Consider the following 16,667-nt stretch of genomic DNA (forward strand, 5'->3'; position numbering starts at 1 on the left):
GAGTCCCACAGGTGGGAGCCCGCCAAGGGGAGGCAGGAGCGGTATACGTGCAGCGAGCTGCGGGCGGCATGAAGGGCGCTGGGCGGACGGCTCCATCCTGGCGCTAGGCCAGCTCCCGGTACCGCGCAGTCGGGCGGCAGGGGCCTTCCCGGCGGTGGCACCCCCAGGCGAAGATCCAGGGCAGGGGGCCGGGCACCCGGCCCGCCCGGCCTCGGGGGCGGGAGGTGGGGACGTGGCCGAGGCTCAAGAGGGCGGAGCCCGGCCGCAGCAGGAGGCGGAGCCTCGGAGGGAGGAGGTGCCGAGCGGGTCGGGCGACGCCGCAGGAGGTTCTGGAAACGCCGGGAGCGGCGCGTGTCCAGGTGAGCGCGCCGCCTGCCGGGTCAGCTGTTGGGCTCGTTCTCGGCTGCGGGCTGGGGTCTTTGGGAGATGGGTTCTGTCAGCGCAGAGCCGGACTTAGGGGCTGAAGACCGGGGTCGCGCCGCCCGCTGCGCGAGCGGCTCCCGCAGCCCCGCGCCCTCCGCCTTGTTTCTGCACCCGCCTGGGTTCCTGGCCCGCCAGCGTCCCTTCCCGAGATCACGGTGGTGAGGTCAGCGGCGCCCTTCCTGCCGGTCCCCTCGGCGGCTGGCGGGGCGGGGCGGGGCACTTGGCCGCCCTGCCCTGTCATGCTCCCTGAGAAGGGGTGGCCTGACCCCGGGGGCTGCCAGTGGTTGGAGGCAGGGACGGGGGCGTCGGCCTGCCCAGGAGGGGCTGCTACGTGTTGGGGAGGCCCACACCCCTCGCTCCTAAGCCGGGCCGGATCAGCTTGGTGCTGTTAATTAGATGAGCAATTAATTAGATCGGTTGGATCAAAAAGTCCTCTTTCCTCTTCTGACATCCCTGTGGAATCTGCTTGTGTGTTTTTTTCCCCCCAGCAGTTACGGAGACCTGAGGTAATTAGCTAACTAATTCAACAAACGACCCTTCTGTGCGCCAGAAGCTGCCAGGAGTTGCTAGCCCAAGGGGGCAGGCGACTGGAAGAGCGGGAAAAGTCCAGGCCCAGAGCAGTATGGTAAGTGCTGTGCTGGCAGGAAGGTAGACTGTGGGTACTCAGGATGCCCCAGGCCAGAAGACTTCCTTGAGGAGGTGACTCAGGAGCAGATGGAGTGTAGCAAAAGGGTAATCTGACAGAAAAAAAGCCTATGTGAGTGGGAGCTGCCTTGGGCCATGGGCATTCTTGTGGTACTCTAATGGAAGCAAGGTGATGGGGAAAGGGCAGTTGAGGAAATAGCTGCTTGTGGACTCCATTTACAAAAGCCTAGAGTGAGAGGACAGTGCCAGGTACTGTGCCCTGCATGGGTTAGGTGCCCAGGATACCCTTGCAACATGAGTGCAGATCAGGGCACTTCCTGTCTTAGCTGTTGCTGAGCAGAAAGGGTAGGACCTTGGCTTCTGTGTTCTAATCTGACACATTGAAGATGCTCAGGAGAGCATTAGAGTTGTTCCCAAGACGGACTTGTCTTTTACTATAGAGTAACACACTTAAGGCTTGTGCTTCTTCATGGGGACCCAACAGCCCCAGCCCTCTTACAGGAGATCCTGAAGGACTCTAAGAGCAAGACTGATGGACATTACTTTGTAGCTTAGCACATTCTCAAATGTCCCAGACTTTGCACAGATCCATTGCCCACCTGAGAATTTATAGGATGCTTTTGCCAGCTGCTGCTTATTCTCAACTTGTATCACATCTGAGACAACACATCTGAGATTTAGTTCTCTGTTAAATGGACCAAGATTCCCTTTGGCTTTGGCTTTAAATTGCCCCTGAAGCATCCAGGGTGCAGTCTCTCACTGTGGTGTTGTGCCTCAGGGGCCAGCTTCTCTTTTTGCTTCTCATTGTTCACAGGATATTTGGTTTTTGAATTCTTTTCTTTTAGGACCTTTTTATTATCACAGTGCCAAGCATGTCCACTCTATGGCCCAGACATTGAGGCCACATAGCAAGGATGGAATTGGCTGAGGCCTTATCCCAGAGATGCTGTCATACTGAAACTGAGGTTTGTGATAGGCTCTTCTACCCTGTCATAGGCTTTGAAGTGGGATGTCTAATAGAGGGCTCACTTTGCCACTGGTTTAGACCAGCCATAGCTGCTCTCTGTTCATTTCTTAAGTATCTCCTGCATCCGTGCTTGGCTTCTGCCTAAAGTGTGCCTGGGGCTGGAATGAGGGAGATGAGGTGGCCAAGGCACTATTCTTGCCTATGGGGAGCTCATAATCTGTCTCAGATTGTTGTTTCGTGCTGGTATCTGGGCACATGCCAGGAGGACTGCTCATCACTCAGACACTGGGTACGTGCAACTCTGAGGAATGAGTGGGGTGAGAAAATATAGGGTCTTCTCATTTCCTGAGAAAGTCTCCCTTTTTAGCTCTGCCCTCCCACATCCTTGGGAGGGTCTGAGGCTGGACGCAAGGCCTTGGCCGAGTTGTGGCCACGCTGGCTGATAGTGTGCAGAGGGCTGGTAGGTGTGTCCCTAGTTCTTGGGATCTGTCAAGAGTTTAATTTTATGCAGATGGAGTTTGGCAGGAAATGTTGTAGCACAGGCACGTGCAAGCCTAGCAGAATACTGGACTGAGAGTTAAACTTTGAAAACGTCACTCAAATCTAGCAATTTGGACTTTTGAAGTGCCTGAGGGTGGGACATTAGTCTATTCTAGAGCAAAGGGGCCTGATGAATCCTGTGGTCTGTGGGTTTTGTGATGGGAACAAGGAATGAGGGATAGATAGACAGTTTTTTATTCTTAGAAAGAGCAGAGAGGAATGAAAAGTCTGAACTAGACTTCTTGGAGCCCTAGGAGAGAGTTTTTGTTCAGTTGGTATCATTGCAGGACTGAGGATTAAAGTGTTTAGGTAGTGTTCTCCAGCTCAGAGAGGATCTGTCTGAGCCTGTTCAGAAGCCAGTTTCTGCTCTAGACCTCTCCAGAAGTGCTTAATAGAATGTAGCCTGCTCTGTACCTGGAACAGAGGATATGGCAGAGATCCCAAGACCTGATTCTTGTAGAACCCTGGAGTGAGCAGGTCAGAGGCACAGAAGTACATGAGACCCTAGAGTATTGGTCCAGGTCCCTGTCTTTTGTTATAGAAATTTCATTGGTGAGGTTTAGAACCAGGGATTGGCTAATTCCAGGATTGTCCCTGATGGGCAGTGTACTGCATGACCCTAGTCTCTCCTGTAAGTCTTCTGGCACTCCTGGGACATGGAAAGTGCCCAGTTTCTGCTTTGTTCTTGTTTCATGCCTTTTCATTGACCTCTGGTCTGGACCTTCTTTCTCACTCAGATAATCAATTGACTTATGCAGGGCAGGTGACTATTTCAGTTCCACTGATTTTTCTCTGGTGCTCCTCATGCTGATAATTGACATAAATTATGCCTGGTGCTTGCTGATATCGGTCATCTCATTCAGTCATCACAACAGCCATGTGAAATATAGGTCCTAGTATCATATAGATGGGGACACTGAGGTTTACAGAAGGCTGTGACTTACACAAGGTCATAAAGCCAGAAAGTAGTGATGGAGTTGGGATTTAACTCTGGGTCTGCCCGACCTCAGAGTACCTGCTCACTGGACTGAACTGCCTTGCCTTGAGGTGGGCTGCTTGGTTACATGTGAGTGCTGTAATGTCTGGAGGTAGGAGTAATACTCACCTGAACTCAGGGAACTGTGCTGCTGTTTTCTGGGTCTGCATTGCTCTCCTTCTGGTGAGATCCAGCCAGAGATGTCTTGAACCTGCTTTGTGAACCTTTTGGGTAACCCATGATAAAGTCCTTAGCCTGGGCAGGCATGCTTTGCTAGAGCAAAGTGTTGCTTCCCTCTTTGGAAGGCCCCTGTGTTCTAAGGTAACACATATTCCTGAGTAAGATTGGATGACAGCAGTCTGTAGTAAAAAGTGTGCTTGGGGTTTGGGCTTGGTTCTGACATTGATTTTTCTGTCAGATGTCAAATGTGGAGGAAGCCCTCTTGGCTTCACTTATCAATCTTTTGTATCTATCTTATACAGTAGTTTCCCCCCTTACCCACAATTTTATTTGCCACAGTTTCAGCTATACATGGTCAACCACAGTCTGAAAATATTAAATAGAAAATTACAAAAAGAAATAATTTGTAATTTTTAAGTTGTGAGCCCTTCTGATTAGCATGATGAAATCTTGTGCCATCCTGTATGTTCTGTCCAGGACATGGATCAGTCCTTTGACCAGTGTATCCATGCTGTATATGCTACCCACTTGTCACTTTGTAGCCATTTTGGTTATTAGATTGACTGTTAATGGTATTGCAATGTTTATGTTCAAGTAACCCTTATTGTATTTAATAATGGCCCAAAGTGAAAGAGCAGCGATGCTGGCATTTTTTTTATAATGTTATAATCTATTTTATTATTTGTTTTTTAACAGTAATCTCTTACTGTGCCTAATTAATAAGCTAAATATTATCATAGGTACATATGTATGGGGAAAAACAGCATATGCAAGATTTGATATTTATTAACTGTTTTCAGGCCTCCACTGGGGGTCTTGGACTGTATCCTCCATGGACAAGGGGGGATTACTCCATCTGGAATGGAGATGATTATTTAGCTTACAAGATTTTAGTGAGAATTAGATGGTAGAAATGAAAGATTTTTGGAAACATAAATTGTGGTTACCTTAGACTACGTTCCCAGAAAACAGCCTGAGGAAGAGCTTAAGTGCTTAATGCTTTATTGGAAAGTCTGTTATTGTAGGGCAGCCAAGACATGGAAGAGAAAAATGAGGTAGAGAAGAATAGGAAGCAAATACAGGGTGGTGCTTTAGCAAGGTGGCCACTCTGCATGAAGATCTACTTGTTGTTTACCCATTCAGGACCTCTCTGTGCAGGCTCTGTAGAAACTCTATGCCTCAGAACAGTTTCTTGTAAAAGGCCTAGAGAGAATTTATTGGCTGAATTCCTCTTGTCTTCTATGCATCATTGGTCAGAACTGCCTTGTGAGCCACTAACTTTCCCTCCCTCCTCAGGAAGGCCCTTCTGTAGCCATTGGAGAGATCAGTATGGAGATAGTAGGAGGAGCCAGAAATTCTGGCATAGGTCAATACAGTCACTTTGACTAGGTTAAGGCCAAACAAGTGGTTCAGGGCCTAGAACATGGGTGAGACCAAAAGAGTATGAGACTGTGTGTATGATGCATCCAATATGGTGATATGTGAATTTCATCCTCCCGTAGATCCTTCTTATGAATTAAGATAATCTAGACTGCCAAGTCTCTGCCAAGACCCTAACTGAAAACCCAACTTGGCATTTGCATGTTGATTTTAATGATCTCCTTGCTACTTCATGGCCTAGTTACTGAAGCAGGAGATTTTGTGGTTTTGATGGTACCCAAGTAGGGAAGTGGAAATCAATGTTTTCATGCACTGGATGGAGAAGGTGTAGGAACAGATGCATATTATCTGACACATGCACCCTCATCCAGTTTTGCAGGGTCCATTGTGCCTCCTTTTCTCTACTGGGGATCAAAAATAAGAGCCCAGGGAGTTCCCTCAGTGATAGTCTTATATGGCTTTTTAAATGTGGAGTGAGGGATGAGGTTCAAGAGAACACTTGACTACTTTGAGCACAGATCCAGGCTTCATTAGGTTTTTGGTAAAAGAAATATTTTTCACATGGAGTAATTGTTGAAGATATGAAACCTGGCATGGTGAGATGGGCTGGAAAGGACAGCAGGGCCAGGTCACACAGAGTTATGGGGCCCTTTGGGTTAAGGAGTTCAGACTTTGTCCTGCTGGCAGTGGAAGCCAAAGGAAGGGATTCAGTAAGCCATGCTGACTACTTTGTAGAATAGAGTTGGGAGGGAAGCCAGATGAGATGTGGAGAGAGAGGTCAGAGAAGGTTAGGGCCAGCATGGCTGTAGCTGTGTTGGTAAGGACTCAGATGATGGTTGAGATGTAACATCAGAGAACACTTGGGTGCCTTTCCTGTAGTGGCAGTGACAGCAGCTTTTGGGCCTGAATGTTCATTCATGTGTTCTGCAGTGGGATCTCCCGTAGCTCCGTGCAGCTCCTCCTAGATTGAGCATTTAATTCCTTTCATCTCTGCCATCCTGGAGTTGGTCACAGCACCAGGAGGGAGGGCCATGGGAGGGATAGGGGGTCAAGGACCCCTGTTCAGGGAGGTTTTGCTACTTCACAGAAAACAGGCAGAATTTTATCCAGTGCCAAGCAAGACCTTTCTATTCTCAGCAAATCCATGTTCTGTCTCTAGGCTGTTAAGTACATTGTTAAAACTCAAGCTGTTGGGTTTGGGTTGCAGCTGGGAGCTTGGCAGAGGATCCTGCTTGATGAGGTAAGGGGAGAAGCTAAGGACGCTGCTGGTTTGCAGCTGGAAACATCTTTTCATGGTCATTTGGCCAGGTTGTAAATGTTCTTTCCAAAGAGCAGTCTTGGTAGGACCTCTGGTTGTATGTCTTGGAATTTCCCTGTGCTTAGAAATAGTGCCAGTTGCCTGGTGGGTGAATTACTGTCACTGGAGTGTTGGCAGGCTTCACAGGACCTCCCGGTGGGGGTCCAAACTGTAGGGCTGCCAAGACCCCTTTCGAGTTCATTTGAGAAGGCCCTGCTTTGTTTCCTTTATATTTAAGCATATTATAGAAAATATTTTTAAAATTCCTATATAATTCCTTATAAAAAGATTAGGAAAACAAATAAGCATAAAAGGAAAAATAAAATTACTTCACTAAGATGCAACTAGATCATGCCTCTCTTGCATATATACTACATGCAGTAGTTTTTCCTTACAAAAGTGGAATCATGTAGTATACTTTGTTTGGGGCCTGCTTTTTCACAGTTCTTTATTCTCTCTGCATTGATATGCGTACAGTAGGCATTCTGTATACTCTGTATACTCAACAATTCACTCTATGGAAGAAATCTAAAATTTTCTGTTGTTGTTTCCTAAATTGAACAAGCATATGATGAAGAGTTATTTGTGGGGTGACTTCTAGGAGATACATTATTCTAAGCTCTAGGGGTGCAGTTCAGGTAAAACTCAACAATGGTTTTCTGTTTGGGCTTGGTGCAACTTTGCTTTTCATAAAAGGGGATTTGGCCACATCTTCAAACTTATTCTGTGTGGATTTCTGAAGGTTCCTGGAAGGGCTTTTGGCAGCATTGGACATTGTTTGGAACTAGGCAGGTACACGTACTCGCATGTTCTTTGCAAGTTAAGGGTATAAGAGAGAGTAAGGGTTGACCTTTTACACATTGTGGGGCACAGTCCCTTTTGAATGCTTCCTCCTCCCAACTTCATGCTAATTAAATAACCTTTGTACAAAGCCTTCTGAGTAGAGAGGCCCAGGATCAGGAGAAATAGGATGGGGTTGCAAGATGCCCCTGCTTGGGATGGCAGTATGGATGTGGCAGTCTGGGAGCTGCTTGGGGGTGCCCAGCTGTTTGGGCCAGCAGAGTCATCATCCCCCTCTCCCGCCAGAGTGAGACTCTGCGGCTCTTAATTTCCCCAAACTTATTTGTGATTCTTTGAGGCTCTGCCTCCAGGCCAGGATTCATGGATGGGCTCAATCTAAGCCACACAGCACATTCCAGAGAAAGGACAGCTGGTATTCATGTAATAAAGAAACCTGGCTGTTTTACCGTAAGTGCTATTAGGTGCTCATGGATGGTGTCAGCTGGATAATTTGGAAGGCATGGAGAGATTCCCTCTTCCCATAAATTTTTTGTCTGAGCTCTGCAGATGTATGCAACTGAAAATGGTGATACACCTGGGGAGAAGGGTGGGGGCCCCCACTTCCAGCCATGTCTAGTCTGATCTCCTGCCTGGACCTTGTTCTCCCATCACCCCCGTCCCAAAGCTGGTCCCCCTACTGTTCACAGATCCTCCTGGCTTTGAGTTTTTCCTACACATACACAGAAGGTGCTCTCCTGAGGTAGTCAAGCCTTCTGAGGTACAAAGAATAGACATATGCCCTTTTAAGTTAATGGGCTTGTAGAAGCAACAAGAGAGGCCTTCTGGAATCCTGAAATGGAGAAGACAGTTGGGGAGGCCTGGGAGCAGACCAGGCTGGAACTGGGAGCACCTGGCCCACACCTACTCATCTTCTTGCTTTCTTTTGATGCCTTGACTCATAATATACTCCTTAGCCTACTACTCCCTTCCCTACAGCACATCCTGGCTTGAGGAAAAATAATTATCCTGTCTGTCTCTGAGCCCCCAGCAACTAGACTGTGATGGGCATGCTGTCAGCTCTGCAGCCCTGCTGGGCTGGACACTTGGGCCCATGCACTTAAGCTATCTTCTTAGATAAGGTTAGAGGAACCTGTTTGGGGCTGGGCCCTTCTGTGAGCCTAACCTGGAACTACAGTGGATTGAAATTTCTTCTGAAAGGGTAAGATGAGGAATGGAGAGTGTGACTGTGTATCTAAGCAACCATGGCAGGCAAAAATTGGTGAACTGGCATTAGGCAGCTCAGACTTGGAGTTCTTTCAGTTAAGACTTTTATTTTGGGGAGAAGCGCTTATTTTTCCTTTATTTTCTCAGTAAATTTCCATTTGAGCATTCCAGTGAGACTCGGCTGAAGTGGATCCAAAAGAGAAGAATTGGCAGAGTAGGGGCTCCAATGGGTAGTGGTCCTCCAGCACGTCCTGGGATGCATTGCTGAGCTGGGAGATGATGTCTGAAGCTTCTCTTGTGTATATAGGTCCACTGCCAGTGAGGCTTGCCCCAGGTGGTGCCTGCCTCCCTCAGAGCAGTGTCTGACTATTTCTAGACTGATGAGAAGCTGGCTTCTTCCCTGTGTCAACTGTCTAGCTCAAGAGTTTGGCTATGGGTGGCTAATTCATTTTTGTATTCTGAGTGCCTAGCTCAATGCCTGGCATCTCTGTATGGTCAGTAAATATTTGTGAATGAACGGTGACTGGCCAGTGAGGATGCGTCTGCTGAGGAGCCTCACTACAGGAAGAGCAGTGTCTATCCTGGATGTCACTCCCCTGACTGCTCTGTGTGTGGCAGGTATAGACTGGCCGGGGTCAGTTTGATGATTCTTCTGGCTGACCATCTGCTCTACACCTCAGTTTGGGCTGGGTTCCCTAGAACATATCATATCAAGTTCTCTGTTGTTGTCTTTTCATAATGTCACCATCTTATGGGCAAGGACTAGGTCACCAGAATCTGGCATTATCATGGTACATGTATTGGAAGGTAAGATAGAAACAGTCTGTGAAATAAGAAGGGATAGACCAGAATCTTGGACTGTCAGATGATTGGAACCAGAGGTGACTGTCCCCTCACCATGATTCAGCCTTCTCATGTTGCTAGTGGTTTCCAGGAATTGAGAGGATGGAGCCTTTCCCCAGGGCATATGGCTTGCCAGAGTAGGGTCCAGAATTGAGCACATGTCAGTGCTTCCACACCCTGTGGTGATCCCAAATCTCTTTCTTAGCTTTCTTGTGCTGCGCCAGGATTTTGGCACATTTGATCTAATGAATGTCCCTGAATGCCTTGCAGATGCTTCCCTCTCTGACGATGAAACTCCAGGTGTCCACACTGCTGATGGCCTGGTTTGGTGTCCTGAGCTGCGTGCAGGCCGAGTTCTTCACCTCTATTGGTATGTGGCAACAGGACTGTTGTCTTCCTGGGGATCCCTTGGCTCAAATGCCAGGTGATTTCACTACCTGAGGTGTGTTCTAATTCAGGGAAGGGTGGCCTCATTCACTGGTTTTGACCAGTTCTGGAGATCGTGGGGCTTACAGAGTTGTCATTTTCCCCCTCTGAGAGCCTAAAGATCTGGATTTCCTTGGATCCAGCTGTCTGAATGGGCCCTTCTCCCTGGGACATGCAGGCTGCATGCATGCTATCTGGCCTTTTTGACTAACTTTCTCCCGAGGCAAGAGTGGTTCTGAGCAGTGAGCACTCTGTGTCCTGGGAATCCAGCTCTTCTCCTTACCTGAAGTTTCAGAGCTTGTTTCCATATGATGACCCCTTAGGATGTCTATTCCCAGTGACATGACCAGCTGGTTAACAGTGGGAGAATGAAATTTGGACCTTCTTCCTTGAGTAATCCCAGTGAATTTATCACAGACATCCTGTTGGCACTTCTGCCTGTCTCCTCCTAGAGTTGGGGCCAGGACCATGTGTTCCCAGAGAGCCCCGACACGCCCTTGGACCAGAAAATTTACTTCTTCTGAATTGATGTTTTATGCCCCAAGGAAGGGGGATGGACATCCCTCATTCATTTCTGATTGGCCCTTACTTCTCTCCTACAGGGCACATGACTGACCTGATTTATGCAGAGAAAGACCTGGTACAGGCTCTGAAGGAGTACATCCTTGTGGAGGAAGCCAAGCTCTCCAAGATTAAGAGGTGTCTAATGTCCTAAGGCCCCATATGCACCTTGAGTTAGCCTTCCTGCCCCTCCCCACAGCCCATGTGTGGGTGTCTATAAGAGGAAGCCCTCCAGAGGTGTGGTCTCTCCCACCTGTCTGAATACTTTAGTATCACATGGGTTAAAGAGTCTCTGTCTTTTCCTTTCTGCTTAAGTCCTTTCTACTTTCACCAAGGTTCCCAGCTCTTATTAAGATTAAGGAGCTAGATGTATCTGTGGGAGTTACTGTATTCATGTTTTATTACCTCTTAACAAAAGGTGACGGATCTCATCAGGGAAATTACCACAGATCAAGACCTGTGTGGGTGGGGATGTTAGTCTTCCTTTCCTTTGGTTCCACAGCTGGGCCAACAAAATGGAAGCCCTGACCAGCAAGTCAGCTGCTGACCCCGAGGGCTACTTGGCTCACCCCGTGAATGCCTATAAGCTGGTGAAGCGGCTGAACACAGACTGGCCTGCTTTAGAAGACCTGGTCCTGCAGGACTCAGCGGCAGGTGAGGGACAGTGAGCAAATGTCATGTGACAATGTAGACCCTGCTGATGATGGCTCTGTTCTTTCTCTTTTAGTGCTGGTAGTTGGCTGTCTTTATTTTAAAACATGTAACAGTAATCAGTTTTTGCCTTTTTGTTTTTGGTAATAACATTTCCTGTAATTATACTTTAGTAATACATGTTTTTATAGAAAAGTTAGGAAAACACAGTCACATGAGAAAATTACAATTCTTAATCCAGTTGCCTAGTAATAAGCACTGTTAAAATTATGATCTTTCTATATATGCTACATTTTTTTTTTTTAATTAAAGGAACCATATGTATACCAGGGGATGAAAACTCACTTGCTTTGAGGGACAAATGAATTCTAAATGAGTCAAGTGGTGAGCATAGCCTTCATCTGAATTCTTTCCTATTCATGTCTTTTACAAACAAAACATTTCTGTTGGCAGATTTGTGACATAAGCATATACTTACCTGTCCCTGAATTTCACAGCTTGTCTCTTCCAACCCGCTCCAGTATTAGTTGAACCCAGAGCCTCACATGTGCTAGGCAAGTACTGTACCACTAGGCTACATCCCAGTTCCCCTGTTTCTTTCTTTCTTTCTTTTTTCCTTCATGTTTTATTTGAGATGGTCTTGGTGAGTTGCTGAGGCTGGCCTCAAACTTGATTTCCTCCTGCCCTCAGCCTCCTTAGTAACTGAGATTACAGTATGCACATTGCACCCAGCTTCTATATGCTATTAAAAGTTTTTATGCACCATGATTTTAATAGTTGGATCACAATTTGTCATACTGATATACTGTAAAACTGGGAAAGTCATGGGAAATGGGCCTATTTCCAAATTATGATTATCAGCAATCTTTCATATACATTTTGGTGTCTAACTCTGATTATTTTTCTAGAGTAAATTCTTAGAAATGGTATTTACAGGTCAGAGTATGACTCCCCCCCCCACCCAGTATGACTTTTTTGAAAAGTTTTTTCTAGGGTAACATTTACCATGCTCTAACACTTTCCTGTCAAAATGAAGTGATGGTGGTGGTGAGCCTGGAGGCGGGCCCCATGGACTCCCAGCCTCGGGCTCAGGCCCTGTCTCTTTTCTCTGGAGTTGGGAGTGCTGGTTAACTTCAGACTAGCTGTCTCTCCGGCTGAGACATTTCAGCTCACGTGGCCAGACTGGGTCGGGCTTGGCTGGGGGCAGGGTGGCCTCCAGGGAGGGATTGGTGAGCTCAGCCAGGCTGGCGTTGTGCCCAGTGAGCTCACTGCCTCCAGAAGCCCCGCCTGTCTTTCCCAGACCCCGCCTCCTAGGCCTGGCCTGTAGCTGGGAACGGTCTGTTCCCGCCTGCACAGCGGGAGACTGAGCCTGCTCAGAAGATCTCTGCTCACTGACCTTGTTCTCCACACCCTCCCCTCTGCATCGCATCGGGAACCCTTAAAATTACCTAGAAGGATACCAAACAGCCCAGAGAGCAATAGGTTGTTTTCATCCTGACATGGAGTTCTTGCCCCTGAACTGAGGGGGGCATGCTGACACTGTCTGTGGCTTTTTCAAGGAGGCGTGTTTTTCTATTTCCTGGATTCTGAACTCTTCAGAGTCCCTGACCATGAAGTCAGAAGGAAGACAGGGTAGCAGCTTCTTGACCTCTGAATCTCCAGGCTTGGCTAGAAATGAGTATTTGAGCCCATTCTGAGAGTGGGTTGCAGTGTGTGCTGCTGCTCTTGGGAAGGGGCCAGGGGAGGAATTCCTTGGGTTTTCCCCTCCCAATTCTTACCTCACAGATGGAACTGAAGGCCTGAATCAGCCTGGGAGTCCTGGGATTTCAGGAGATGCCTCTCTTGCTATATAACTGGGAAAAGTCTCTGTGGGGGCACTTCAGTGGTCAGAGGCTTTTCCTGGCTCCAGGCTGTGGTCTTGGCCACAGTGATCAGAGAGCTCAAAGCTTGACTTGTAGACTCCCAACTGTTAACCACTGTACCAGCTATTTCTGTTCAGTTCCAAATGAGCAGCACAGGTGGTAGGACAGTGAGGAGTGAGAAAGAAGTCCCATGGACTAGAGCAGTCTGGGAGGACTTCCTGGTGGAAGGGCAAACTCTTCCTCCCACATCCCCTAGTGCTGGCATCTCTCCTTGAGCTCTCACACATGATGAGCAAATACATCACCACTGAGCCTACCAGTAGTCTCAGAGGCAAGCGGCAGGAACCCACTAGCCAGAGACCCACTAGTGGCTGCCTCTCTGATCCCAGGAGCATTTCTGCCCCTGGACCTAAGGCAACCTCTTGTTCTCCCTCTCATTTGGAAGGTTTTATTGCCAACCTCTCAGTGCAACGGCAATTCTTCCCCACTGATGAGGATGAGTCGGGGGCTGCCAAAGCTTTGATGAGACTTCAGGACACATACAAGCTGGACCCAGACACTATTTCCAGAGGGGAGCTTCCAGGTAACTCAGTGCTCCGGGCTTTGCCTGTCCTGCTTGTGTCTCTTTGCTGGCTGGACAAGGCAGAGGCAGTGTACGGTCTCTGCCTCTACTGATGATCCTTGTCTTGGATCCCCATTCGGTACTTGTCCCCTGTCCCGTGATAGCTGCTTCCCCGCATCCCCTGCCTGCCACTTCCTTCCATGCACTATCCAAGGTCCTCCCTCTCCTCTTGTGTCTCAGAGAACGCTGAGGCTACTGTCAGGAACCCTGCTGGTCTCTGTCCCAGAGCACCATAGATCCACGGCCAGACCTGCTTCCATTTCCCACCCTCCTGATTCCCCCACCAAGGCTGATCTCTGAACTCTCTGCCCTCTCTCCTATGTCCCCTCAGTTAAGTCTCTGCTCCTGTTCATTCTGTCCTCACCTCTCTGGGGTCTCTCCTTGAGCTCATACAGATGCTCTATTCTTGCTCATTCCCGAACTCCTCCTTCAGGGTACAAGACTGTTTGGTCTCTGCTGTGGTCAGTCTCCTCTCCCCTCCTGGTTGGCTACCGGATAGAGCGATTCATACTCTTTCTCCTCTTCTAGTTCCTTTGTACTCCTGACCCCATCGTGCCTCTGTGCCTGCTGTCCACCAACCCTCTGGGGCTGGTAAAGTCAACAGACATTTCAGGCATGATATTCTTTAACTTTTCAGCAACATTAGGCACATTGATTGCCTCATTTTGCCTGATATTCTCCCCTCCTTTGAATTCTGGGATACTGATATTGGCTTCTTCTCTTTTGGCCTCTCTGGTCATTTGTTCTTTCTTTTTAAAACCAGTTCCTTCTCCACTGACTTCCTCAATGTAAGTGTTTGTAAGAAGATAAGCTGGGTTTGGAGAGCTTTTCAAGAACAATAAACCTAGGGATTCCATTGTATCTCATTAGACCTTGGGTGAATCTCACTTGTGGGTCACCAGAGAAGATACAAACAGATCCATAGTGTGTGGAATCTTTCTCCCTTTTTAGGGTTTCTGTTACTGACTAGGTGTGGCCTGGGGCCTTGGGTCTGATGAGGTAATAGGAGGGGATGTGAACTTCTTATTTCTACCTCAGTCAGGTCTTGAACCAAGCTATACCATGAGATCCAAGATAGAATGCAGCTCAGGACACCTGCAGGGTCTTTTTGCTCTGTAGCTGTGCAATAGGTTGGTGGGAAGAGGGTGCTACACTCTGACATGGACACTCAGTTCACACACCTGTGAGTGTCCTGAATGGGGAGGCAGGACAGAAGGGAGTTACTCTCTAGGATTTAGTTCCTACAAGCCTTCCCCAGGTGAACCCAGCAATTTTCATCCTTTGAGGTATTTCCCATCCATGGTTGATTTCTGGATCCGTGTTTCCCACCAAGACAACCTCTTGAGCTTCCAACCAGTGTCAGCAAATGCCTGTTGGCTGTCTATGCTTAGATATTCCATGGACTTCTCAAATTTCATGTGTCCTAAATTGAAATCCTTACCTCCTTTGAGTGTTTACCCAATTCCTTCACCACTTACCTCAGCAAGAAGCATCTCCTCTTATTTGCAGCCTAAGCCAGAATCCTGAGGCCCGTAGAGTCTACTTCCCTAATGTCTTCTGTACTTGTCCCCTCACTACTGCCCCATGACCGGCTAAGATACCAGCTGACTTATTATGTATTCACATTTGCACATGATATAACAATATAATTTATCACTATTGTTGCCCAGGATTTCCCTTTTCTCCCTTGTCCTCTTCCTCTTGATCTCCCTTCTATTTTCATGAGACCATCCCTCCCACCCCCTTTTTTTTCCTTTTTCCTCTCTAAGTTCCCTATATGAAAGAAAACATACGGCCCTAGACTCTGGACTCTGAGTTTTGGTTATTTCATTTAACATAAGTTTCTCAAGTTCCATCCATTTTCCTGCAATTGTCCAGCTCACTTTTTAATCCCATCCTCCATGTTGTCTTTAGCACACTAAAACCTGGTCACAGTGCTTAACTTTCAGGGATAAACCCAAACCCCTCCTGTGTGGAGTCTTTGAGGTCCCACTGTCTCCCTGGCCTCCTTGCCCCTGGTGCTCAGCTTCTCCTTTGCTCAGCTCCTTGGTTCCCCCCATTCCCTCTGCAGGAATACCTTTACCCCTGTCAGCTGGGCTGATCCTTGTCTGATTGCCTTTCCACACACAGCTCAGCAGTAACTCTGCAGGGCCCACTCTCCAAGGAGCAGACATTCAAGTTGCCTTTTGGGAGAGATGCTGAGTGCCTGAGAGCCATTCTTAACATTCTTGGTATCTGTGAGACATGTTGATAATAGCTACCCGTCATTAGCATCCTGAGGATCACAGGAACCATCTTCATGTATCATCTCATTGAATTCTTGGCCTGTGTCTTTTAAAATCGGTGTTATTATCTCTGTTTAGGTGGATATTATCTCTATGTAGATAGGAGACTGAAACTTAAGCTAGGTAGGCTCCTGGGACTACAGAGCTAGCCAAAATATGTGGTGGGGTATGGAGAGGGGAAAGAGGCCCTAGGGAACCAAACCCTGGCCTATCTACATCTCCGTCTTGTGATTACTCTCCCCAACTTTCTATTCTACATTGTTGGTTCCTAAGCCACCCAGTTTCTGACATGGGCACTTCCTACTGCAGAAGGAATTTCCTTTTGGGCAGAGGTCCATCTTGGATATCAGGCAAAGGGGGCCCACTCTGAGGCAGTTCTTTCATATCAACCATGTCCACGTGGCTGTTAAAAGGGCTTTGGGGGGACTCCTGTGCTTTCCAGTAAGGGTCACAGCCCTCCTTGTTCTCATGGGATCTGCTTTCTTGTTATTCTTAGAGGAACACATAGAGTCTTTCCATCTTGAGTCTGCCCAAACCTTTCATTTCCCTATAGCCACTGCTCTTGGCTTGAAACTGTCTTCATGGTCACTTTCTAGTGCTCAGCTCACAGCACATGACCTGAGGTCACAAGGCCTGCTGAGTGGTGTTCACCAAGGTCCTTGCTGCCTGATGGCCAAAGCCAGGACTGCAGCCTTGGCTCTCGGCCTCCCTCTGCATCTGTCACGCTGCTCCCATTCCTTCAGTTTCTCCTATGTCTTAGTCGCTTGTTGATGTTCTGTATCCTCTGTCCTTTCTGAGTGTGTGCTCCCCAGGGCTCTGGCCTTGGCCACCTTCTCCACTCTTCCCTCAGACATTTTTTACATGTGATTATCCTCATGTGTGGCTTTTGCTGCCACCTAAATTTGTTTCTTCAGTTAATTTTTCTGTCCCCCAGCTGCCCACCCGATGTCTTCTCCTGTGTGGCCCACAGGATCTTCACACCTTCAACACTACTTCTTGGTGGGC

At 47.9% G+C, this 16,667-nt stretch overlaps 1 protein-coding gene across 4 annotated transcripts in view; it reads left to right on the plus strand.

Annotated features, from left to right (window-relative positions):
* The first annotated feature begins 300 nt into the window (after positions 1–300).
* Positions 301–16,667, plus strand: part of P4ha2 (prolyl 4-hydroxylase subunit alpha 2) — a 32,131-nt gene continuing 15,764 nt past the window's right edge. For 3 of the 4 annotated variants that reach the window (XM_071612111.1, XM_027949622.3, XM_027949619.3), the window contains exons 1-6: positions 301–359; positions 915–1,048; positions 9,526–9,625; positions 10,284–10,380; positions 10,745–10,896; positions 13,201–13,338. In XM_071612111.1, the coding sequence (XP_071468212.1) occupies positions 1,046–1,048; positions 9,526–9,625; positions 10,284–10,380; positions 10,745–10,896; positions 13,201–13,338 (490 nt within the window). In that variant the 5' untranslated portion in view covers positions 301–359; positions 915–1,045. Of the gene's footprint in view, positions 360–911; positions 1,049–9,525; positions 9,626–10,283; positions 10,381–10,744; positions 10,897–13,200; positions 13,339–16,667 lie in introns of all 4 variants that reach the window. The other variant, XM_071612110.1, reaches the window with a different exon arrangement.

The sequence above is a fragment of the Marmota flaviventris genome, chromosome 5 (assembly GCF_047511675.1).
Source record: "Marmota flaviventris isolate mMarFla1 chromosome 5, mMarFla1.hap1, whole genome shotgun sequence".
In the NCBI taxonomy this organism is placed as follows: Eukaryota; Metazoa; Chordata; class Mammalia; order Rodentia; family Sciuridae; genus Marmota; species Marmota flaviventris.